Source organism: Biomphalaria glabrata, chromosome 1, assembly GCF_947242115.1.
Source record: "Biomphalaria glabrata chromosome 1, xgBioGlab47.1, whole genome shotgun sequence".
In the NCBI taxonomy this organism is placed as follows: Eukaryota; Metazoa; Mollusca; class Gastropoda; family Planorbidae; genus Biomphalaria; species Biomphalaria glabrata.
In genome coordinates, this window is record NC_074711.1 from 61,223,771 (window position 1) to 61,251,193 (window position 27,423).

The 27,423-nt window shown below is 33.5% G+C and overlaps 1 protein-coding gene across 1 annotated transcript; it reads left to right on the forward strand.

The window, feature by feature from the left end:
- The first annotated feature begins 12,587 nt into the window (after nt 1–12,587).
- LOC106065979 (electron transfer flavoprotein subunit alpha, mitochondrial-like) lies at nt 12,588–27,207 on the forward strand. Its single transcript, XM_013224920.2, has 10 exons — nt 12,588–12,739; nt 19,546–19,695; nt 20,398–20,479; nt 20,608–20,690; nt 21,439–21,538; nt 21,673–21,780; nt 22,174–22,278; nt 23,599–23,750; nt 24,752–24,898; nt 26,684–27,207. Exons 1-10 carry the CDS (start codon nt 12,704–12,706, stop codon nt 26,720–26,722), a joined length of 1,002 nt encoding a protein of 333 aa, XP_013080374.1. The 5' UTR covers nt 12,588–12,703; the 3' UTR covers nt 26,723–27,207.
- The last annotated feature ends 216 nt before the right edge of the window (nt 27,208–27,423 follow it).

The following is a 27,423-nucleotide window of genomic DNA, read 5'->3' on the forward strand; positions in this document are numbered from 1 at the left end:
AGGGCTCCCTTAATAAACTGCAGTGAATAGTCATCTGCCGAAATTGAAAAACACTAAATGTGCTCAACAAAGATGGCTAAGACAGATTTTAGGAGTCAGTTATAGAGATCGGGTTTAAATCAAGGAAATCCTATGCCGAACTGGGAGTCGACCCTTTAGTAAGATTGTGAGAGAGCGACGCATGAGGTTTGCGGGACATGTTCTCCGACAAAATGAATTACGCATAAGAAGAGTTGCAATGATATCCTAGTACAACTTGACGCCACTCATTCATTGAGGTCCTCATGGCAGGTGGGAAGAGGCTTCAGACATTACCAGTGACAGATTTTTATGGAAACAGCTTGACGTCAAATGCTCCGAATGGCGCGGGAGGGTCTAAGTTAGTAAGAATAGCACATTAGGTTTTTAAAATAAAACTTTTTAATAAAAAAGGGGAATGCACTGTAGATACCTCAGAATATGCATTTTGTTGGCTTTCAATATCAGAAATAGTGCTTGGCGGCGGGGCTTCGCCCCGCGCTGGGGGAGCTCCTAGCGCTCCCCCAGACCCCCTTGCTAGTAATGGCGAGGAATCTACAATTTTTCCACTAACTCATGGAAGAACCTATTCTAGGACACAATAAACGTCTTCCGAAAGAATGAAGGGTCAGAATGCAATAAAGATTATGTACACACATACATAAATACATATAAAAAAAAATTCGCGGGGGGGGGGAGAAAAAAATCCACCCCCCCAAACCCCCCCCCCCCCGAAAAAAATCCTGGCTACGCCCATGTGTGACGCCACCATCACATCCCTGTTAGCGACATAGCTTTAATTAGCTAGGAGTGGAAAGAATTTTCAGCTTTTTCATTGCTGATTTAAAACACACACACACAGAGAAATAATGTATTCTGCTGTAACAATTCACTGAGGAGGTCGATATGGTTCCTCGACAAAATAGCGCGAACAAAATATTTTTCACTCATTTTGATAGAAACACTTTAGATGTCTTAAAATATTAAAAAGTCAATATTGTTGTTAAATATTATCAGGAAACACTTTAGATATCTTAAAAATATGCAAACATTATAGAAGAATTATAATAAGCTAAAATGAATCATTTAAAAATATATCATTTATTTACATTACAAAAGTGCAAGTTAAAAACACACAAACATACTTTTACACACACACACACACAAACTTTCACAAAGTTAAGTAGAAACTCCATCAGTGGCATTTCCGTACATGAACATACGTCTGTTAAGTTGGAGGTGCTTGCTTTGACTTGCAGTTTTACTTTGTTTTTTAGCATTGTACCTCAGAATTTAGTTCTCTGTGTTCTCCTATTCTCTGAGGAAGTGAGAGATTGAGATTAGCTTGTAGAAATTGGGGGGGGGGGTCCTCATTGACAACTGAAATGCATGATGCCATCCCTCCAATGAATTGTTTGTTCGTGATAGATTGTCCAGTACTCGATCTATAACATTCCATAATGATTTCGGACATCTTGGAGTCACTCTGCGGTTCCGTCTCTGGCGACCAATATAGTTGTCCTCCCAATGGTCATACAAATAGCTCACAACATCTGGTTGAGCATCATTTAGTTCTTCGAAGGCAGTATTTACAGATAAGAAATGTGAACGCCAGCTGAACTAATCCTGACACACCTAAAAGTTTGCCAATGTTGCAACAAGAGACGCTCTGGTTTGATTAAAGAGCGATGCCGCAGATAATCAAGATTTCTGAGTATAGGCCTACTATAACATACATATGCAACACACACATCATCATATAGGCCTACTACTATAACATACATATGTAACACACACATCATCATATAGGCCTACTACTATATCATACATATGTAACACACACATTATCATATAGGCCTACTACTATATCATACATATGTAACACACACATCATCATATAGACCTACTACTATAACATACATATGTAACACACATCATCATATAGGCCTACTACTATAACATACATATGCAACACACACATCATCATATAGGCCTACTATATCATACATATGTAACACACACATCATCATATAGGCCTACTACTATATCATACATATGTAACACACACATCATCATATAGGCCTACTATATCATACATATGTAACACACACATCATCATATAGGCCTACTATATCATACATATGTAACACACACATCATCATATAGGCCTACTATATCATACATATGTAACACACACATCATCATATAGGCCTACTATAACATACATATGTAACACACACATCATCATATAGGCCTACTACTATAACATACATATGTAACACACACATCATCATATAGGCCTACTACTATATCATACATATGTAACACACACATCATCATATAGGCCTACTACTATATCATACATATGTAACACACACATCATCATATAGGCCTACTACTATATCATACATATGTAGCACACACATCATCATATAGGCCTACTACTATAACATACATATGTAACACACACATCATCATATAGGCCTACTATATCATACATATGTAACACACACATCATCATATAGGCCTACTACTATAACATACATATGTAACACACATCATCATATAGGCCTACTACTATAACATACATATGCAACACACACATCATCATATAGGCCTACTATATCATACATATGTAACACACACATCATCATATAGGCCTACTATATCATACATATGTAACACACACATCATCATATAGGCCTACTACTATATCATACATATGTAACACACATCATCATATAGGCCTACTATATCATACATATGTAACACACACATCATCATATAGGCCTACTACTATATCATACATATGTAACACACACATCATCATATAGGCCTACTACTATAACATACATATGTAACACACATCATCATATAGACCTACTACTATAACATACATATGTAACACACATCATCATATAGGCCTACTACTATAACATACATATGTAACACACACATCATCATATAGGCCTACTATATCATACATATGTAACACACACATCATCATATAGGCCTACTACTATAACATACATATGTAACACACACATCATCATATAGGCCTACTACTATAACATACATATGTAACACACACATCATCATATAGGCCTACTATATCATACATATGTAACACACACATCATATAGGCCTACTACTATAACATACATATGTAACACACACATCATCATATAGGCCTACTATATCATACATATGTAACACACATCATCATATAGGCCTACTACTATAACATACATATGTAACACACACATCATCATATAGGCCTACTATATCATACATATGTAACACACACATCATCATATAGGCCTACTACTATATCATACATATGTAACACACACATCATCATATAGGCCTACTACTATAACATACATATGTAACACACACATCATCATACAGGCCTACTACTATAACATACATATGTAACACACACATTATCATATAGACCTACTACTATAACATACATATGTAACACACATCATCATATAGGCCTACTACTATAACATACATATGTAACACACACATCATCATATAGACCTACTACTATAACATACATATGTAACACACATCATCATATAGGCCTACTACTATAACATACATATGTAACACACACATCATCATATAGGCCTACTATATCATACATATGTAACACACACATCATCATATAGGCCTACTACTATAACATACATATGTAACACACACATCATCATATAGGCCTACTACTATATCATACATATGTAACACACACATTATCATATAGGCCTACTATATCATACATATGTAACACACACATCATCATATAGGCCTACTATATCATACATATGTAACACACACATCATCATATAGGCCTACTATAACATACATATGTAACACACACATCATCATATAGGCCTACTATATCATACATATGTAACACACACATCATCATATAGGCCTACTACTATATCATACATATGTAACACACACATCATCATAAAGGCCTACTACTATAATATACATATGTAACACACACATCATCATATAGGCCTACTATATCATACATATGTAACACACACATTATCATATAGGCCTACTATAACATACATATGTAACACACACATCATCATATAGGCCTACTATATCATACATATGTAACACACACATCATCATATAGGCCTACTACTATATCATACATATGTAACACACACATCATCATAAAGGCCTACTACTATAACATACATATGTAACACACACATCATCATATAGGCCTACTACTATAACATACATATGTAACACACACATCATCATATAGGCCTACTATATCATACATATGTAACACACACATCATATAGGCCTACTACTATAACATACATATGTAACACACACATCATCATATAGGCCTACTATATCATACATATGTAACACACATCATCATATAGGCCTACTACTATAACATACATATGTAACACACACATCATCATATAGGCCTACTATATCATACATATGTAACACACACATCATCATATAGGCCTACTACTATATCATACATATGTAACACACACATTATCATATAGACCTACTACTATAACATACATATGTAACACACACATCATCATATAGGCCTACTACTATAACATACATATGTAACACACACATCATCATATAGGCCTACTACTATAATATACATATGTAACACACACATTATCATATAGGCCTACTACTATATCATACATATGTAACACACACATTATCATATAGACCTACTACTATAACATACATATGTAACACACACATCATCATATAGGCCTACTACTATAATATACATATGTAACACACACATCATCATATAGGCCTACTACTATAACATACATATGTAACACACACATCATCATATAGGCCTACTACTATAATATACATATGTAACACACACATCATCATATAGGCCTACTACTATAACATACATATGTAACACACACATTATCATATAGGCCTACTACTATATCATACATATGTAACACACACATTATCATATAGACCTATTACTATAACATACATATGTAACACACACATCATCATATAGGCCTACTACTATAATATACATATGTAACACACACATCATCATATAGGCCTACTACTATAACATACATATGTAACACACACATCATCATATAGGCCTACTACTATAATATACATATGTAACACACACATCATCATATAGGCCTACTACTATAACATACATATGTAACACACACATCATCATATAGGCCTACTACTATAATATACATATGTAACACACACATCATCATATAGGCCTACTACTATAACATACATATGTAACACACACATTATCATATAGACCTACTACTATAACATACATATGTAACACACACATCATCATATAGACCTACTACTATAACATACATATGTAACACACACATCATCATATAGGCCTACTATATCATACATATGTAACACACACATCATATAGGCCTACTACTATATCATACATATGTAACACACACATCATCATATAGGCCTACTATATCATACATATGTAACACACACATCATCATATAGGCCTACTACTATAACATACATATGTAACACACACATCATCATATAGACCTACTACTATAACATACATATGTAACACACACATCATCATATAGGCCTACTATATCATACATATGTAACACACACATCATCATATAGGCCTACTACTATATCATACATATGTAACACACACATCATCATATAGGCCTACTATATCATACATATGTAACACACACATCATCATATAGGCCTACTACTATAACATACATATGTAACACACACATCATCATATACGTAACCCTTGAATCGGGTCACCACATTTTAAAAAATATTTTTTACGAGTTATGCATTTTAAACATTAGTGGAAAAGGAGAATGTGCTGAGATTTTAAAGTACACTCTGTCTCTGCCAATATGATAGCCTACTTATAGATCTTTTAATAGTGAAGAAAAATGCTACCCATGACCTTCATTTATAGAATCTGGAAATTGTATACACACCATATATAAGGTAGCTCTATTTTGTCTAGTGCAGTGGTCTTCAACCTTTTTTGGGGCCAACCGCTCCCTTTTCGTATTTTTTCCTTTAAAAAATCCGCCAGCGCCCCCTATAAGAAAAACACTTATAAAGAAGAGTGAGAAGGCAAAGTTGAACAAAATGTCATTTATTTATTAATTTGTATGCTGTCAATAACAATAGTCAATAACACTTATCACGCATTGGAGACGAATGCATGCCAAAGGCTTGGAGGAGGACGGTGTTTTCAGAGGTGCCTCCCGTAAGCACTATAAAGATCGACTCAGGTACCATTTCGCCCTCATTGGCATAGAGGAAAGTAACTGGCAGCATTCTCTGGCAGCATATGGCCTCTGAGAGAGACAGTTGGAGAGCTCTCACAAAAGCTGCTGGACAAACATTTGAGACTCAAAGAAAAGCCATTTTTGAAGACGGAAGAAAACTTCAATAAACCGCCAGAAGACATTTTGATCTGTCTGCACAAAATTCGGGAAAATATATGCATGTAGCAACATGGTTTGCGTAGTTATGTGAAACACTGCATTCGGCCTTAATCTTCGGAATCGAAGACATTGTCATTATTAACATTAAACTAAAATTATGTCAAATAATTTGCAGTGATTACACCAAAAAAGTATTCTCATTGTCATGACTTTCTTTCAAATCCTAAGAATAGTCCCCTTTTAAATTATTGAATATTAGGGCTTAGTGTTTTTAGGTTTAATTGTAAATTTAGTTTTATTTTTAATATAAACATTATTATTGCTGAATTCACTACAGAATGAAATTAAACTAATGGGAAACCTGTACGTGTCTCCTGCAGTCTGACAGTAGGCTATTAGACATTTCAAACTTTAAATTAGCCAAAGCAAGCCTAGGCGAAGGTCTCCTCTATAATGGCTACATCCAGTTCATTTCTTCGCTTATTCATTAGGTTTGTTAGCACTAGATCTAGGTGAACCATGTATGTTGATGGAAAAGCTAAAACATAATTCCATTTTCGACCACAGTTTTGAAATTTCACTAAAACATTCAAGTGCAGCCATATCTCTGTTGTGCCTTCTGTGTTAACATTCATTTTACTGAAGACATAATTTTGTAAATCAATTTTTCTTGCAAACTCCATTTGAACACCAGTAACAGATGTCCATCTGTCCGTCCATTTAGATCTCGTAAACTAGAAAAGATTGTGAAAATCTGATATCATAATATTTTAGTCCATTCAAAGTTCTGATGCAACGGCTACTTTTTTTTTTTTTTTGTAAAAGCGGAAAAACTAATTTTTTAAATCACTTATGCAAGCAGTTTTTTTTTTGTTTTTTTTAAATAAAAATACACTTTTACAACTATTCACTATTAATAGTTACAAGCACGCGAGGCTCTTTAGTAGGGGAGACGACAATTTACCATATTTTAAACATATTTATGCGAATGGTTTTAGACTACTAAAGAGAAAAAAAAATCTATTTAGTATGCATATAAGTTGGACATAATTTAAAACAACAATAAATAAGTATGTTTTCATATTATCTTGTGAACTACAGTGCTACACTGTAACAAACAAACACATAACTAAAGAATTATTTATTTATTTATTTATTAACGGACTCATGTAGAGGAAAAAAGCCGCTATTAGGTTTATGCAAAATGTCCGTCTGTCCATCTGTCCGTCTGTCACACTCAAATCTCGAAAACTAGAAGAGATATGAAAAATATTATTTCATCATTAAATGCGGCTTCAAAAGTTTAGGTGCAACGGCTACTTTTGGTTTTCTAAAAGCAAACCGTTTAATTTATAAAATTAATTATGCAAGCGATTTTTTCATAAAAATACACCAATTCTAAAACAATTACGTAAATGTAAGGGAGGCAATGTTACATTATGCTAACAAGGTTGAACAGCTTTTGTGTATTTTCAGTATCACTAAGTCAAATATATTTATAAAATGTACAGGAAATGTTTACAACAAATATAAATAGGCCTAATAGTTAAAGATGTTTTTTTCTCTGGTCAACTAGCTGCTAAAATTAAAAGAAAACATTTCTGTTTGTTTATAAAGGCTAATAATGCACTTTGTATGTATTATATAAGATAGGATAAGATATCACGCACATCTTTTAAAATGAACTTTTTATGCCGCGACTTTCGTGCAGTAGCGTAACCTCATAACATGTTATGGCGCTAAACCAATTCCTTAAACTTTTTAAAAAAAAATCAGATTTTATTTATTTTTTTGGTATATTTTTATATATATATATATTAAGTCTAACTAGCCCATCAAATGAAATTCTAAAAGAACAAATTCGGTGCACTAATGTCTATGATCCCTCGAGAAGCTGCTCGTATAGACGACATTTTTTAGTCTAACTAGGACGTGTGACGTAATGGAATTTTTTTCCTTTGATATGGAGTTAATTCTTTAAATGAAATGCTATAAGAAATCACTCGGTGCACCAATGTCTATAAACCCTCAACAAGCTGCTCGTATAGATGATATTTTTTAGTCTAGGCCTAACTAGGCCGTGTGACGTAGTGGATTTTTTTCCTTTGACGTCATATGGAATAAATTCTTTAAATTAAACCTCGTAATGTGACTCGCATTAAAGACATAATAGCTAGATTTAGATCTAATCTAGATTTTTTACACTAGATTTAGATTTTTTTTTCTTACACTAGAGCTAGATTTTTAAAACTAGATTTAGATTTAGGTTCTAATTAAAATCATTATAGAATCTAGATCTAGAATTTCTTGGTCTAGTTTATAAAAATAATAATAATAATAATAATAATCTTTATTGTCCGTATGGAAATTTGTCTTACAATTTGTGCATTACACCAAACAAAAAACATTATAACTAAAAGAAACCAAAGTGTACATTCACACCAGACGCACTCCTAATTTACATGTGACAAAGTTTATATCAGATTGTTCTTATTTAATGATTTGGTTGCCAGGGAAAAGCCAACGCTTTCATCTTTTCAATGAGTAAATGAAGTTGCATAGTGTTAAAAACTGATGAGAAATCAATAAAGAACAATCTTACATAAGTGTTCGGTAAATCCAGATGTTTGTAGACACAATTTAAAATATTTAGGATGGCATCGTCTACACCTTTACCCTTTTGGTAAGCAAATTGTAAAGGGTCTAACTTACAACAAAGTTCATTCAGAAGAAACATTTTAACCAATTTTTCTAAACATTTAGACACAATGGAAGGTCTATAGTCATTCATTTCCTTCGGTTTGGAAACCTTTGGCACAGGTACAATTATAGATGACTTCCATACAGGTGGTATCTCATGGTTTAGTAATAGAGTAGAAAAAATATCTTGAAAAGGTTCAGCTAGTTGTTCAGCACATTCTTTTATGATTCGCCCTTTTATTCCATCAGGCCCACCAGCTTTCAGTGGGTTGACGTTTTTGAAAATGTTACAAGCTTGCTCTTTAGTAATCGCTAATTCTAAACAGTTGTTGACATTGACATCTTCAAGGGCTTTGAGTCTTACATAATTAAAATGTCCCCTACCACCTGGTAAAACCCTCTTTCATTTTATATTTACTAATGATTTAATTTGAGATTTCAGTGTGGTGTGACATAAGATACAAATGGGTTTCAAATATCAATAAGTAGCTTATAGTAGAAAGAGTCTCAACTAATTTTTTGCATACACTATGATTTCTGCTTAAAAATTGGACCACCCCCACTAAAAAATCTAATGTGGAGAGGGCAGTAGCTGTAATGCCCCCCCCCCACTCCCATCGCTTCCCCACCGCCACAGAAGCGGCCAAGATACCAGAAGAGGAACGACATATTATAGAGATTATATATCAATAAGTAGCTTTTATCATATAGATATGTAACTAATTATGTTATCAACCTGTGATTTTTGCAAAAAAATTGGACCGCCCCCCCACCCGAAAGTTAATTTAAGGGTCGTGGGGGGGGGGGGCAGATTTATGCTATCGCTCTCCCCATCCCGCCAAATCGGCCAACATACCAGAAGGGGAACTTCATAATATTGAGATTAGCTAAAATATCAATAAGTAGCGTTTATCATATATGTTAACACACTGTGATTTCGGCATAAAAAAAATGGATCGACCCCCCCCCCATTCGAAAGTTAAGGGGGGCTAAATTTATTCAGTAGTAACACCCCACCCCACCAAATCGTCCAACATACTAGAGGTAGAGGGTGATATAATCTAAAATAGGTTAAAATATAAATAATTTGTATATGTTAACATAAGTGTAGAATTCGTATATAACTTGTGTAATTTCTCTACTAAAATTCATCTCCCTCCCGAAGGGGGAGGGGGTCGGCCGAGTGGGGGGGGGGGCAATCGCCCCTACCGTCCCTCCCCCCTGGATCCGCCAGTGCCTCCTCTCTAGTTCTGCAATCAGCGTCCAAGATTCCAGTGGCGTAGCTATGGTGGGGGGAGGAGGGGGGAGAATTAGAAGATCCCCCCGGGCCCCCACTTGAGGAGGGCCCCCAAATGAGTGTCCGAAATTTGTTTTTAAGTAAATTAAATATTTTACTTCACTGTCATGCAATCTTGCTTTTCACGTTGTTATATAAGTCAGTGACCCTGTTGTATGTATTCCACACAGAGTAGTAAATCTTTCCCTGAGGGGTTACTCTCAACTTCAAGGAGTAACTTCCATAGTGCTGACTAGTGCCGTGTTACTCTCAGGAGTAACTTGGTATATAGGGTAGTTTATTTCATCATCCTTATCATTGAAGAAGAAACCTGATTAGAGTAATGAAAACAAAGGAGACCATGAACGTGATGAAGAAAAGTATCACTATTCGGATGATTCATACAAAGATACAGTAGTCGAAGAAGTGACAATGTCTCTTGATGAAATAAGTATAGTGCTGACGAAACCCCATGGGAATACCCTTTTACCATAGTCAGAGAAAACATCTAAAGTAAGTGATACAGATGATGAGTCAAGTGATGGTCTTCCAAAATCCAAAATTGGAAGACGCTGTAATAAAGTACAAAGACTTCGGACACAAGAAGCAATGCACAGAATCTTCTTCATGCAGTGGAAAATTATGAATTTTTTGCTTATCTAGAATTCTGGTCAAATCTCCTGCACCAAATCAATATAGTTCAGAAGAAGCTACAAAAGTATGGATTACACATACGTGAAGCTGCTGAAAAAATTAAAACCCTTTCATGCTTTCTGCAAAATGATGAGAAACTGACCAAACTGATCATCGAAAGAGCAAAAGAAGGTATTGAATGCTATGGATTTCCAATAATCAAAACAACCAGAAGAAAGAAAAGACTTGATGAGGAGTTGAGCTCTGATGTAGTAGGGCCTACTGTCAATAGAACTGCAATTCAAACGTTTTGCGACAGAAGTGCTGGACAGTCTTCATATTGAGATGAAGGACAGATTACAAAGGCTGGAAAACCATGTGAACACCTTTAGGTTTCTTCTTGAACCAATTTAAGACACCCCTTGGAATATATTGATGATGACACGCTGATGAAAAACTGTGTTACTTTTTCCTGTTTGATGAAATACATGCGAATCGCTTGTTCAATGATATGTCATTGATGCACAAGCACTTTTCATCAACAAACCAGTGCCACAATCACCAATTGACATATTGAAGAAGCTGGCTTCATATTGTAATGATGTGTGCTCAAACCTTGCAACATCCATTTGAATATTGCTAACTCAGGCCACTTCCTTTGCGTCATGTGAGAGATCATTTTCAAAGCTCAAGTAAATCAAAAACTATCTCAGGAGCATATTGACGCAAGAAAGGCTTAGCATGGCTTTAATGTAAGTGGAGTCACAAATACTAGAGAGTATCGATGTAGATGATGTTATAGATGCCTTTTCTGCACAGAAAGAAAGACGTGAAATGATATGAATTGAGATTTGCCACTTGTGCATTATTTCGCAAATAAACAACGGTATTATTCAATAAAAGAGTCTTAATGATTATTTCCTGTTAATTTTACTGATATAGGCCTACTGTATCAATTTGAATGTAAGGTTATATATTTATTAAGTAGGCCTACATTATCTCATGTCATGATGTCGAATGTCAAAAAGCAAGGGGTCGCCAAAGAGGTCAATCCCCCAGCTGGGCCCCAAATCGCTAGCTACGCCCCTGCAAGATTCCCAAGCATTTTTAAGAATGTGGCCACGACCAGGGAGCGCATCAGTCTGATTTTAGTGTCGAGGGCAATGCCTTTGTCTTTCCATATTGTTTTGAGTTTTGCAAGTGCTGCTGTGGACATTGCGAATTCATATATATGACTATCGAGAGATAGATCTAGATTTAATACTTTAAAACCGCCAATAAATTTTTTTTCCCAATTGACCTAATGTGCCACCCCTTTTGTGTGTGTGTGTGTCTGTAGTTTGTGTGTACAACGCACTAGTTCTAGATCTATTTTCATTGTCAAGGAGAGTGGATTTGGCAGATGTAGATATATAGGTTTGTGGTGTTACATATATTGTATATATATGGTATGGGCTTTAAAATATATAGGTATGTGAGCTAGCACTTTGCCCTACCTTCCCAATAATATCACAAAGTTCAATTACTGAATCAGGACTCCTCCAGTTCATCTAAAATCTCTTTCTAAACAACAATGTTTCGTGTTCGGCATACTACGGTTTCACGATCAGTAAGTAGATTTAGATCTATATCTATTTAATGTTAAAAATATTATTAATGCCAATAAAAATATAGGTAAGTCTAGTGAACTCTAGCTCAGCTAGTAGCTAGTTCATGATGTTAGTGTTAGGTTTTTAAGCTAAGACTAAGACTACTAAGTAAGTTCATAACTTCATACGAATCATTATCATAATATCATAATACTATTCATAGTCATAGTACATTAGTACAACGTCAAAGTCCAAACAGGGGCAAACATCTAGGATCTAGATCTATCTAGATCAGGCATGTCAAACTCATTAAGTTGATTAAGGTGTATGGGCCGCATAAACACTGAAACCATGTTAGGTACTTCGATAAAAATTTCAAAATGATCACAATGCAATGGAATCTATTTAGTTAGATAGAGCTTGAGAAATGCTTTCCAATGATACCAATTTTATATTGCTGAGTTAATTGTGAGGGAATGTAATATCTAAAGACAACAACAAAAACCTATGGTCATACATTAAGTCTAAGAAAATGGAAACAACAGGCGTAGCGCCATTAAAAGATGAACATAACATAATACATAATGATAATGAAACTAAAGCAAACATTCTAAACAAATACTTTGCATCAGCATTCTCAGCCCCAGGAGACAAAGACATATTACTGAATTTGAACCAAGTAGACAACATAGAAGATATAGTAGTACAAGAAAATGGAATTCAAAAACTATTAGCCAACACCAAACCAAATAAAGCTTCTGGACCTGATGGTATTCCAGCTAGATTACTCAAAGAACTAAGTAATGAGCTAGCCCCAGTGTTCAAAATACTCTTTCAGGCTTCGCTTAACCAGGGCAGAGTACCAAAGGACTGGAAAGAAGCTAATGTCACCCCCCTATTTAAAAAAGGAGAAAAATCTGACCCAGGAAACTACAGACCAGTATCACTTACCAGCATCACATGTAAAATCCTAGAACACATAATATGTAGCAACATCATAAACCACTTAGACAAACATAATGTCCTCACACCATACCAACATGGCTTTAGGAAATATAGATCATGTGAAACACAACTAATAGGACTAATTGATGATTTTTCAAAAGGTTTAGATAATAGTGAACAAATAGATGCTATCTTACTAGATTTTTCTAAGGCTTTTGACAAAGTTCACCACCATAGTTTGCTTAAAAAATTAAAATATTTCGGCATTAATGGTCCACTGCATCAGTGGATTAAAGACTTTCTGATAGGGAGAGAACAAACTGTAATAATAAATGGCTCTAAATCAACACCGATAACAGTAAACTCAGGTGTACCTCAAGGAACAGTCTTGGGTCCACTACTATTTTTAATTTACATAAATGATTTACCAAATTGCATTACTTCAGGAACAAAAGTCAGATTATTCGCAGACGATTGCATAATATATAGAACAATAAAAACAACACAAGACACAGATATTTTACAAAGAGAATTAGATGAATTACAGAAATGGGAATCAAATTGGAGCATGTCTTTCCACCCAGAAAAATGTCAGTTGTTAAGAGTAACAAAAAAACTAAAACAAATTAATTCCACTTATTCATGGCAAACCAGTAACACAGACTAAAAACGCAAAATACCTAGGTGTTATAATAAATGAAAAACTGTCATGGAATCCACATATTGATGAAACTACAAAAAAATCAAACAAAGCATTAGGATTTATTAAAAGAAATTTCTATAAATCAAATAAGAACATAAAACTAAAATGTTATTTAACCTTGGTTAGGCCAATAATAGAATATGCATCCTCTGTTTGGGACCCCTCAACTCAAGAAAACATTAAGAAACTAGAACAGACACAAAATAGAGCAGTGCGATTCATAACAAACGAATATTCACATTTGACTAGAGTAACACCTTTAGTAAAATCGCTAAATTTAGAAAGCCTTCAGGACAGAAGGCTCAAAAGTAAATTAGCAATAATACATAAAACACTGAACCATAATCTTCAAATACAAAAACAAAATTTAATAAAATACTCTGAAAGACACAAAGATAAAGGCACATTCCTCGTCCCATATGCTAGGACAAATTTGTACAAATACTCCTTCTTCCCTAGTGCTATTAGAGCATGGAATGGGTTGCCTGAGCTAGCCAGGAAAACCAGTGACTTGGCAGAATTTAAGTCATTGGTTAATATGCATGACTAAATGCATGACGCGTAGGACGTAATCATCTTCTTTTTTGAAGTAACGTCTGTATTATATAAGATAAGATAAGATAAGGAAGTTATTAAATTTTTAGTGGCCAAAAATGAGCCTTCTTTAGCCTTTGTAAAAAAAAAAAAAATCTGTGACCGAAACAACTGACAGTTGAACTTAAATTAAATGTATTATAAAAAGTCTTAAAGATATGGGGTTGAAACTTCACACTCTTTTACATTAACCAGTATTCTGTTAAAATAAATTTAAAAAATAAGACCAAGCAATAAATTTTTGAAAAAAAGTTAATTAATATATAAAAAAGCCTTCGACAAAAAATTAAAATATATGTGATTTTGTCATCATATGAGCCCAAAAATCACAAATAAAACAAATCAGAGATCTGTATTGTGTTTTATTTTGTTTAATTATAATTCTACTGTATTTAAATAGCTATTTATATTGTTACATATTTCTGAATCTTCTGGCTAGATGTATTAGTTGGCACACAAATAAAAACACAGCAAAGAACTTGATGACTAAACTTTCAGTTTCATATAACTTTAATGACTATTAACTCTAACAATTCGTTACTTGAACATGTAGCGTAGAAGACTGTACAATATCTATCAGTTTACAGTTAGCTATACTTCGTTGCAATACATCTCTTCACTTCGTTGCAATTCATCTCTTCTCAACTTGAATCGAGCCGTATTCCACAGAACAGACCAACGACACACTTCCCAGTGTCGCTCCAGGTCTCCTAAAGCTGAACCAAGTCGTACTCAAGTCTACCGAATCAGAGCCGCACACGTCTTACATCGACTGTAACGGCTCAAGTCCACTGTAGTTCGCTGTATAGACTTTAACGACAGTAGTCCACTCCAGTTAACTCTACCCTAGTTAACTTGCATCGAGTCGTACACATTTCTCTTCCACAGAGCCGCACACGTCTTACATAGTCTGTATCGACTGTAACGGCTCACTCACGACTCCATACGACTGACTTTCACATTAACTCTCTGGCTTATATAGAGTCCCTAATCGCTTGTCCAAAGTTGCACAAACACGGCTAGTATCCTCTGGAATAACACGTGAGGAAACGTCACATCCTGTCTTTGTTTATACATGTAGATTCCAGAAAACATCGGCTGCAGTGTCATCTAGCCGGGGTCACAAGTTGTGACCTCTATCTGTCACTGGAAATTGCTAGTACCTTCTGGAATAACACGTAAGGACACGTCACATCCTGTCTTTGTTGATACATGTACATTCACAAAACATCCGCTGCTGTGTTATCTCGCCGGGGTCATACGTTGACCTCTACCTATCACTGTCATTTGTAACAATATGTATCAGATAGATAATTCTTATAAATTATATAAATGAAAATAGCACTGCGCAGAAAAATATTTCCTAAAATTTAATGACTATAAGTTTCATAAACTTCATAAAAAAACAGTTTTAACCTTTTTGTAGAGCACTGGCAATTAATCATTTTAAAATGCCTTAATTTAAATGCTTTAAAAATTAGATTGTAAATGAAAAATTTCTTGCTTCGGACAATAAAATAAAAAAGAAACCTTGCGATTTTTTTAGAAGTTATTAAAAGATTTTTTACTTGAATTTTTGTGCAATAATAGCTCATCATTTTAAAAAATATAATGTACTCATTTATTAACTATTAATTTACATGTATATTAATAGAAAAAAACAACACACAGAAAAAAAATTAATTATTAGTTCGCTGAGCTAAAAATATGAAAAAAAAATTTTAATATTTAATATTATTTTTTAAAGTAATTAAACTTTTACTTTAAAATTTGCAGATTACAAAGTCATTATAATAAAGACACATTCCCTCTCCATAATCTAGCATTCAAACACTATAAAAGTTAATCTAAATGAAAAATTCCTATGTGTGCTTCTAAAAATAGCTCGTGATAGAAATTGACCATTTCCAGTAAATCACAGTGTTGGTTGTTACTAAAAATAGATTTTAACCATCAACTTTGAAAATTAATATCTAAAGAGTGCGCCAAGCTAGAAAGTTCAAACTTAGCACACATATATATATTAACATGCTAAATTCAATAGAATTAGTGAGATTGTTGTAACCATAAACACTTTTATTTTATTTAAAAAAGAAAATTTTACCCTTCTTTGTCTTTGTTAATTTTAATATCAAATATCTTTAAAGTGCGCCAAGAGAATTTAATGAAATTTGAAATATACTTATTTCATAATATGATAAATTATTGTAGCAAACAGCATTGTTGTAACTTTTATAGGAAAAAAGTTGTAAAAATGTCAACTTTCACATAAACTTTTGTTAAGAAAAATTTAACAGATTGGCTTCAAAAGCAAATAAAAAGGATCTCTGATATCTTATGTTTACAAAAAGTAATCATAATTAGTCCTCAAATCAAATACAATATATGCTAAAACTTTGATGGAAATGACCACCCCTAAAAAAAGGGTAAAATGTGCTGACACACTTTTCAGCCATTTTTTGGGAGAAAAAAAAATGGATCTAGGTCAGTTTATCAAAGTACCTAACCATGTCCATGACCTTAAGTTAAGGGCCGCAGCCAAAAATCAGTTGGAAAACATAGCCTATAGTTTTATGTAAATTAGAAACAATACAATAGAATACACAAGAATTAGTGGAATACCTGTCCTTTAGATAACTAAATTTGTAGTGCTTCTTTCTGTATTAATAAAAAATTACTATGGTTCGGCATTATTTTCGTTGTCCTGATGCTTAACATCTTTTCTAGGATACAAGTTTATTAATGTCAGGTTGAAGTTTGTTTGTCACTGACACTTTCATCACTGATGACAAATTTCGATCAGATAATCTGAAAGGTGAAATGTTTTGTAGCTTTCTAGTAGAAAACAATCAAATTCGTCTCCAATGTCATCCAGAAATATTGAAAAATGGCAAATAAAATTGATAGCGACTGGAACTGGTCTTAGTACATGTTGCAACTGTAATTACTTTGCGCATAATGCTTCTTGGTGAATGATGCACTGAAAATGATCAAATTTAAAATTAGCGTCAGCTTCACTTATTTTTGCACCAACAACATTTCTAACCCCAATCATGGTTGGTGTGCACCTTGCGCTATCTGTTGCTAGACTAGCTATTTTTAGCAAAGGTAAGTTTTACTGCAATATCACCTCCTGTAATTTCTCAAAAACATCCTCGCTTGTTGTGGTGTTATGTATAGAACAGAGCTCAAGTAGTTCCTCATGTATCTCAAAATTCCTGTCAAAGGTCCTTATGAATATTGCCAACTGTGCTACATCCGTTACATTAATTGACTTATCGAGAGCCAATGAAAATAAAAATTAATTGTTCCCGCAAGCTGACTGACATGTCATTTATCCTATCTGCCACAGTGTTCCTAGTTAACCTATTTCTTTGAATTTTTTCACCTTTTTTGGACAAATTACTTCGGCAGCTTTAACGACACGCTCCTTCATAAAATCTTATTCACTAAATGATTCGCTATAGCTTTCAGTAAGTTTGACAAAATGGAGCTGGCTTTTGCTACAGACTCACTCTCATCTTTCAGTTTAACAACTACTATTTGTTGCCTTTTAAAACTATTTTTCAATTCAAGTAGCTTGTCATCTCTCATTTTTCCGGTGTAAGCATAATATGCCTTTTTGCGATAGCGTAATGTTGCTTGACATTGTACTCTTTGGGCACACTAATGCAGGAATTGCATATTAAGTAGTGAGTCTTATTTGATACCGATGTGTAGAAATAACTTAACTCCCATCTTTCTTGAAACAATTTATTTTCATCATTAATTTTTCTTTTAGTAGCAGTTGCTGCTGTAGTTATTGATTCTTCATCAGTATAAAATCCTTTATTCTGGGATATTATAAATTGTCAGTAAACTAGTGTAAATTGTCTTGTGACCGCAGAAAGTACTGAATAGACTGAATATAAAGGGGGCCTAGTAGTTACTGAAATAAAATAGAATGATAATATTAACCACTGATAATTTTTGTGTAAGTCTAACATATTGCTTATTTAAGATGTGTTATTAACAATTAATAATAATTAAAAAGTTAAGGACAACAGCACTAAACTTAAAAGATAACTTAAAATATAATTTGAAGTTAATTTTAAAAAAAACAACGAAATACCACATCTAATTCAATTTAAAATAAATATGCGAAAAATTATTTGTTTCCAAAAATCTGATCATTAAAGAATACTCAATAAGCTCAACAAATTTGATTGTCACTTTTTAGGTGTTTTTTTTACCTGAAAATTAGTTTTGACTGTTAAACGCTTAATAATTTAACATTATTTTGATAATTCTCGAGGTGGCCAAGCGGGCCGCATGCATAGTGGTCGCGGGCCACATGCGGCCAGCAAACACTGAGTTTGACATGCCTGATCTAGATCTATTTTTTCTATCTGATCATAATGTAGTCTAGGTCTAGAAGATCTAGACTAGATATCTAGATCTAAATATTTATAATTTATTATAATTTATATCTAGAATCTAGAAGTATAATATTTAATATCTATAGTATTAAGTATTCATGCATTTTATTTTTTACTCTCAGAACACAGTTTCAACAGAGGTATTAAAATATTTTGTTTTTGTTAGATAAAAGTTCTGAAAAGATGCAAGAGTACGCTGGTCATAGCTGAACATAACAATGAAAAATTAACACCATGCACACTTAACACTATAACAGCTGCCACTAAAATTGGTGGCGATATTTCATGCTTGGTTGTTGGCAGCAATTGCTCAAAGGTAAGCTTATTCTTTGTCTTTTGTATTGTGCTATTGAGTATTTATAATTTTTGATTTTTTTTTTTGGGACAGTTATTTAATCGTCATAATTTTGAGTCGTCATTAAACAGACCTGTAATTAATACTAAATAGTCATTATTTATCATTAATTTCTTTTTATATTTAATTGTTTTCATTAATTTTTTTTTTGTTGAAGTTTAAATACTTAATAACTATGACAGTGTTGAATATATATATATATATATATATATATATAAATATATAAATATATATATATATATATATATATATATATATATATATATATATATATATATATATATATATATATATATATATTATATACAGATATGTTATATTTCTTTGTCTTCTTTACATTATTTTATGCATTTTAAATTGGTTAAGTTTCTTATTAAACTATTGAACTTTGTTTAGAAGCACATCTATACTTTTGAGCTAAATTAATTACTTTAGAACAATACTTGTGGGCTTAATTAAAAACAAGTCATACTTCTAAACCTGATGATAGAAATAATGACATGGTGTCTTAGTTTACTAATGACCATAGGGCTCTAATAGCTCAACTTTGTCAGAAAGATCTGTATATTTTATGCATGTCTCTAATATATAGTTTCATCTCTAAGTAATTAAAATAAAAGGAACTATGCCTACAGAATACTACTTTTATTTCCTTATTTTTAGGTTGCAGAAGAAGTGAGTCAAATCAAAGGTGTTTCTAAAGTTCTTTTAGCGGACAATGAAGCTTTTAAAGGATTTTTGCCTGGTTTGTTGTTGATAATCATAGTAATTGTAAAAAAAGTATTACTCTATATTTAATTTAATTCTTAAATAAAGAAAACTATACATACTTTTTATGCAATGATTGTTATTAATTTCTTTCCTTTTTTAAAGAAATTGTGGCACCATTTTTACAAGCTACACAACAACAGTTTAAATTTACACATATTTTAGCTCCCGCAACAGCCACAGGAAAGGTTGGTTCTATTTTTTAACATGTAACTTATTACATTTAGGTTTTCAAATTGAAGTTTATAAATTGTTTTCCAAGTATATTTTTAATATAGTTATCATTCTAATTTAAATTTGTCATACATAACAGTAAAAAAAAATAAAGTACCCTTCAGACCTTTCAATGTTTAGGGCAGATGATGTTAAGGTCATTTGTTTCTGTGGCAGAAGGTTAATGATGGAGTTATGTGACCAGAAAAATGAGCAACTACCTTTACTTTCCCCAACCTTATTCAGGTACCCATTAGAGTTGGGTGGACTGAGTGGGGGCCTAAAAATTCAGAAAGTCGAAATCCGTCTTCACTGAGATTTGAACCGGAGAGCTCTCATTGGCTCTTACTCCCCTCCCCCACTTTGGCATGATGCAGATCACAAAAGGGCTGAACAAAGCTATCAAAGTGAATGGCTCTAAGCTAGAATCACTTTCATGCACAAACTGTGTCCTAAGTCTGTATATGGCCAGTTAAACCATGTCACATTCTGTTCTGACTCAAGAATTAATCAACACCAGAGGTTCCAATCTTCACTAAGATTCCCAGCCAGGACCTTTCAGTTTGTAAGTCAAGTGCTTTACCACTCAACCCCTGATAAACTATTACATTTCTAGGGATCACATTACTTATTCATAGACCATTAGGTTTAAATAGAATACACAAAATAAGCCCCCCCCCCCCCAAAAAAAAAAAAAAGATAATGTGATTTGTTTTTCTTTAGAATATTTTGCCAAGATTAGCTGCTAAACTTGATGTTTCTCCTATATCAGAGATAACAGGAGTTCAAGACGATAGTACATTTATAAGGACAATTTATGCAGGTATTTATAACTTTAAAGAAGAAACAGCAAAATAATTTTTTTTAGAATTATAAAATGTACTCCATGTTTCACTTTTTAAGTTATATACAAATAAAGAAATGTTTGATAAAGTACAATTGTAATAATATTTGTAGGTAATGCTGTTCAAACTTTAAAGTCTGATGAACCAGTTAAAATTATAACTGTTCGGGGAACATCATTTGAATCAGCAGCAGTTGGAGGCAAAGCATCTACAGAAAAAGGTATAACTAAGTTAACTGTGATCTCGAATTATTTTATTTGGTGAATTCCTCGACTCATAGACAACTGGCTATATTTTAAAATATCCTGACTTGAGATTAACATTTTATTGACTATATTCAATTAAAATTTAACTTGCTGAAGCCCTGGACATTATTGAGATTATAGAGATATATCTACTAATAAATATTCATTAAACAACTTGACAGTCCATTTTATCTTCTTTGCACTGGCATATAAATATTGTACTGAATAACTCAATGACACATGATATGACAACAACACCTGTCTGTCACTGTATTTAGTCACTTGAACCAGCTGCAGTAACTTCATTAGATGTTCTATTTTTTGTTTTGTATGCATCAGTTTTGCTTAAGTTTAATTTTTTTTTTCAGTATCAGTTCCTGTTGAAAATAGTACTTCATCTGAATTTGTTGGTCAAGAATTGAGCAAAAGTGATCGTCCAGAACTAACTTCTGCTAAGGCTGTTGTTGCAGGAGGTATTCTGTTATTCAGTTACATCTTATTATCTGAAATATTCATATTCCATTTGCTATTGACTTCTAGATCATTTTTTAGCTTCAGCTTCTTTTCAACTTGATACAAACTTGATCTAATATAAAAGAAAAGTCAAGTTTCCCTTTCAGACCTTGCGATCAATAGGGCAGAGGATGTAAAGGTCATCTATCTCTATGGCCCATGGTTAATGAGGGTTTCATGTGACTAACACAACGACCAACAGCCTTTACTTTATTCCAACTTATGTCAGGTACCCTTTAGAGCTGGGTGGACTCAGAGACTCTCAAAGATCCGGAAATATAAAATCCCAGGATTTGAACCCAGGACCCCAGTTTGGAAGCCAAGCACTTTACTGCTTAGGCACAGTGTCTATCTTTATCTAATATTATTAATCCGAATGAAAGCAGATATTTACCATTTATTAAAGAATTATTCTTCTGAAACATACCAAGAAAAAAATTTATCAAGCTTTATAAAACAATGTATGGAGTACATAATTTTTGCACAGTTGTGTGGGCATTATCTATTATCCAGGAAGTAGAACATTTGTACACAGTTATAGGTATTATCTATATTCCAAATATTGTCATTCACCCAGCAGTTCCCACCTTTCTGTACAGGTGATAGGCCAAAGGAAAAGCAGGGCGGATACTATTTGGTATCAGCAGTATCATAGGATCTGCCAGTGTGTAATACTGTTTGCTACCAACTGCCTAATTTAGCAGAATAAACTGTTTGGCTGCCTATCAAGGGAACTTAAGTTTGAATCCTGACTCAAGCTGAGTTGTGTTTGCTGAGTGCCTAAAGGCGCAGCAGGGAAACCTTCTCCCAGATACTCTCCCCAACAAAAGAGATTAAACTAGAGCACACTGAGCATGCTTATAGCATGAAAGTTGTGTTCAAGATTTTTGTCCATAAATCATTCCTATATTTAGCAGAAAGATGGAGGATTTGGGCAACAGAAGTTTTGATTCATGTTTGCTTTATTTTAGTTTTGTGGCCTACCAAGTGAACAAGCCCCCCCCCCCCCCCCCACACACACACCCAGCCAAAATTTCACACAAAACATCTTCAACCAAATGAAATTCCCCAACACTGTGTTTGAAATATTCATCTAAACTGTTTCAAACTAAACTTTATTATTTTTTTTTTAAATTTAGTTTTTAAAAAAATCAATGTAAGATTACAAAATATTAAAAGAAACAGAATATTAGGCAAATTTCTTAAAAGTAGGATAACATTATATTCCACTTTTGAATTGATATAATGATATTCATGATCAAATCTTATTTGATTCTTAGGACGAGGAATGAAGAATGGTGAAAACTTTAAGCTGTTATATGACCTAGCAGATAAGCTCAATGCTGCTGTTGGAGCATCCCGTGCTGCAGTAGATGCTGGATTTGTAGCTAATGACCTTCAAGTGGGTCAAACTGGCAAGATAGTAGCACCTGTAAGTGGAAAGAAATATTCACAACATATTCCAAATCTCTGTCCTTTTTCTTTCATTACGCCCTGTGATTAGTTGAATGCCATTTTAAACACTGGAGACATTCAAAGACAGCATGACTTAAATGCAACATTGTATGCCATGGACTAGATATTTAGTTTGTATTTGAAAGCAAAGCAAATTTATTTAGTGAATTTGTTCAAACATCAAATATAGTTGTTTAAAATATCAAGTAGCCACAGAAGTTTGCATACTTAGGTTTTAGACTGTCCACTAACTTAAAGAGGTTTTAGACTGTCCACTTACTTAAAGATTTACATAAAACTTGCTTAATTGTATCATTTCAATAAGACTGGGGCTTCATTATGTTTTGTTCCTATTTTTGTTATCTACGCGACTTTTTTTTTTTCTTTCTACTTTATGAACCTCAAAGTTGCCACCAACTACTCCTCGCTGTATTAGTTTGATAAGAGTACTTTTTAATGAATGTAGCTATTAAATGTTACTTAATTCTTTCTAAATTGCAATTAGTATTTTATTCTTGAAGAGAACATTCTAGAATTCAGCTCAAAGCTACAAGGGAAACAAATTCTTAAAATATGGTTTTATGTTTTCAATACTGCTTGTTGTTGCTGGTCGTTGAGTTGTAGCACCAAACTGCTGGTAGACAACTGGCCGCCGCTGTAGGCGTATGATATCTGAACTTATAAAACTTGAAATAACTTGAATAACTGCTTTGTGAACAAAACTAAATAGAACTTTATTCATAATATAGACAAAGGATAACAATATCACAACCTTTCAGTCTCCTGTCCTGGGGTCTTCTCCTTACTAAAATCAGTGACAACAATGTCACCTACCTTGCATCATTCACAACCAATCACTAACCCCTTTCCACCATCACCGTAGAAACGCACACACACACACACTCCATAACACTGCTGAGATAAGAATGTTTCATTACAAATCAATGTCCCTATCAAATAATCCTCTCTGTGCTTCAGGAACTGTACATTGCTGTGGGTATATCTGGAGCCATACAACATCTGGCTGGAATGAAAGATAGTAAAGTCATTGTTGCAATAAATAAAGATCCAGAGGCTCCTATATTTCAAGTTGCTGATTATGGATTAGTGGAAGATCTTTTCAAGGTAAACATTTTGTACTGGCTCATCTCAACTGGAATGAAAGTAAGAACAAGTGGGCAATAGGTTTTTTTGTGTCTCCTTGTTTCGAGTGGAACCTCAGTTTCTTTTTACAATTTCCCTGAGGAAAGGGGGAACATTTTTTTTAAAGCCATTTCCGTGGAGGGGGGGTAGACCAGGATGAAATGAAGAAATGATCTGACATGAAAACAATTTAATAGTTATAAATGTATAATTCATTGGAATCATTTTCTTCTAGAAAAATGTTTGCAAAGAACATTATTTTTTTTTAGTTTTTGGTATCTCCAACAAAAAAACTTGTTTTAAAAAAATGTTAATGAATGTCAATCTATGTCAGACCTGCCTACCGTTATGCAAAATGCGTATTCGTTACACAAAATCTCCCAAAAATGACCGCCAGTACGCAAATACGCTTTTAACCCGTCGCGTTACGCATTTCGTATCCTTTTTTTTTTCTCCTCTCTAGACTAGCTTACAAGCGGTCAAGGAGGTCACGCTAAGCCCACCTGTGGGGAGAGAGGGGAAACAGAAAAGGTGGGGTGAACACAATGTGCCCAGATCTATACGTTGATTGGTTCTAAATAGCAATTAGATGTCTAGAAATGAAGAACGCGAGAGTGAGGGAGTGGCGGGTTGGTACCAGGTTGGTACCGTCAGTTAGCTGAAACACCAACGTGACTTTTTTTTTTTTTTTTTGTAAGTTCATTAGTAGAAATTAGTTTTAGTATGATTTAAAATTTAGATTGACTAGATCTAGATCGATAACTACCATATAGTCTAGATCTATGCTAGATTCTTAGTCTTAGTATAGAATAGACATACGGTCTACGTTTGTAGCGGATCCACGGCATCGGTAACACTCTTGAGCCCAGATCTAGAGTAGATTATATTCATTATATAGACATAAAGTCTTAGACTTAGAGACATAGTTCCAGATCTAGTCTAGATATCATCTCTAATGATCTAGATTTAGATTGTAGATCTAATCATGACATCTAATATTATATATATATATATATTATATATATATATATATATATATATATATATATATATATATATATATATATATGACAAAATAGTGGATTGCGTAAGTGTTACGCATTCTGGTGCCAAAATACGCATTTTGACCGTAAGTGTTACGCATTTGGACTTTTTTTGGTAGGCAGGTCTGCTATGTGTTTCACACACCTCACTCATAATTTATGAAGGGGGAGGGAGGGGAAGCATGTCAATATCTTGGTCTCAGAAATCTTAACCTATCATAGTTCACCATACTATTTGTGAAGTAGCCACAAACTTTATTATAACTTTTTTTCTTTTATTTTTGGAGGGGGGGGGGGGGGCAAAACTGTAGACCAGTACTATGTATAAGTATATACTATATTATAGTACAGTAAAAAAAAATATATTTTTTTTTTTAAAATATTTTTTGGGTTTTTTAAAAATAATTATTTGAACTTTCTGTGAGTGCTAAAATGGTCTGAGACAAAATGGCAGTGGCTGCACCATAATTTTATTCAATGAAGCTGTCTGTGTGCAACTGAAAGATACATAAGAGGTGGGGTGGGCAATGAGGCTGACAGGCTAATAAGCTCCAGATAGACGCAGTTAAATAATACATGCTGCTAATTATTATTTACATTTTGCAATTAACTTTCTTTTTTTTTATAATTGTTAATATTAATTAGCTTACAAACACTTTGAGTTATGTGAAACAAACACTATAATGTCTATAGCTTACTGTTTTTTGTGTGTGTGTCTACTCAGGCTGTACCAGCCATGACTGAGCTGATAAGTAAAAAGTGATTCCAGGATTGAGCTGCATGTTTAGGTGATTTATTCCTGTCTGTGATGCTCATTGATCTTCATTGAGTTCAAGTTTTAATATTTTTACAAGATACAGCATAACCAATTGAGGTCTACAATTATCTGCATAATTGTATATTTGAGTACTTATCAAATTCTACTTTGAAAATAGGCAAATGTTTTTTTATTATCTAAATATACTTTCATAGAAGACTTTTTTGCTTGAATTGTTTGTCTTGATGTTTCTGTTATGGTCTGGGTTTTTGTTTTTTTTTTAAATTATTTTGTGCATGTGTACAAAGAAGCAGAACACAAACTTACCAGGTACATTTAATAGACAGGATTACACAGATATGAAACTTGATTTTATTTTCTGAATGACTTGTCATCCTAGAGTTGGTGATAGATTTGTTTTGTGCATACGAAGAGTTTTGTGACCTTTGAAGTATCAGAGAAATTAAACATTTTGTCATTGTATTTATTGACCATTGTGTCATTTCATTTATTTGATCATTTTGTCATTTCAGTTATAGAATCATATATTGAACAGTCCATGGACTGTGTGGTTTCATAAAGTTACGAAAGTATTGCATTGTCAGAAATCTATAAGTCGTAAGTGTGTGTTGGCATCTTTTAGTCTCAGAAGGACTAGGGTTCATCTCGTAAATCACTGTAATGAGTAATGCCTGGGTATTAGTTAT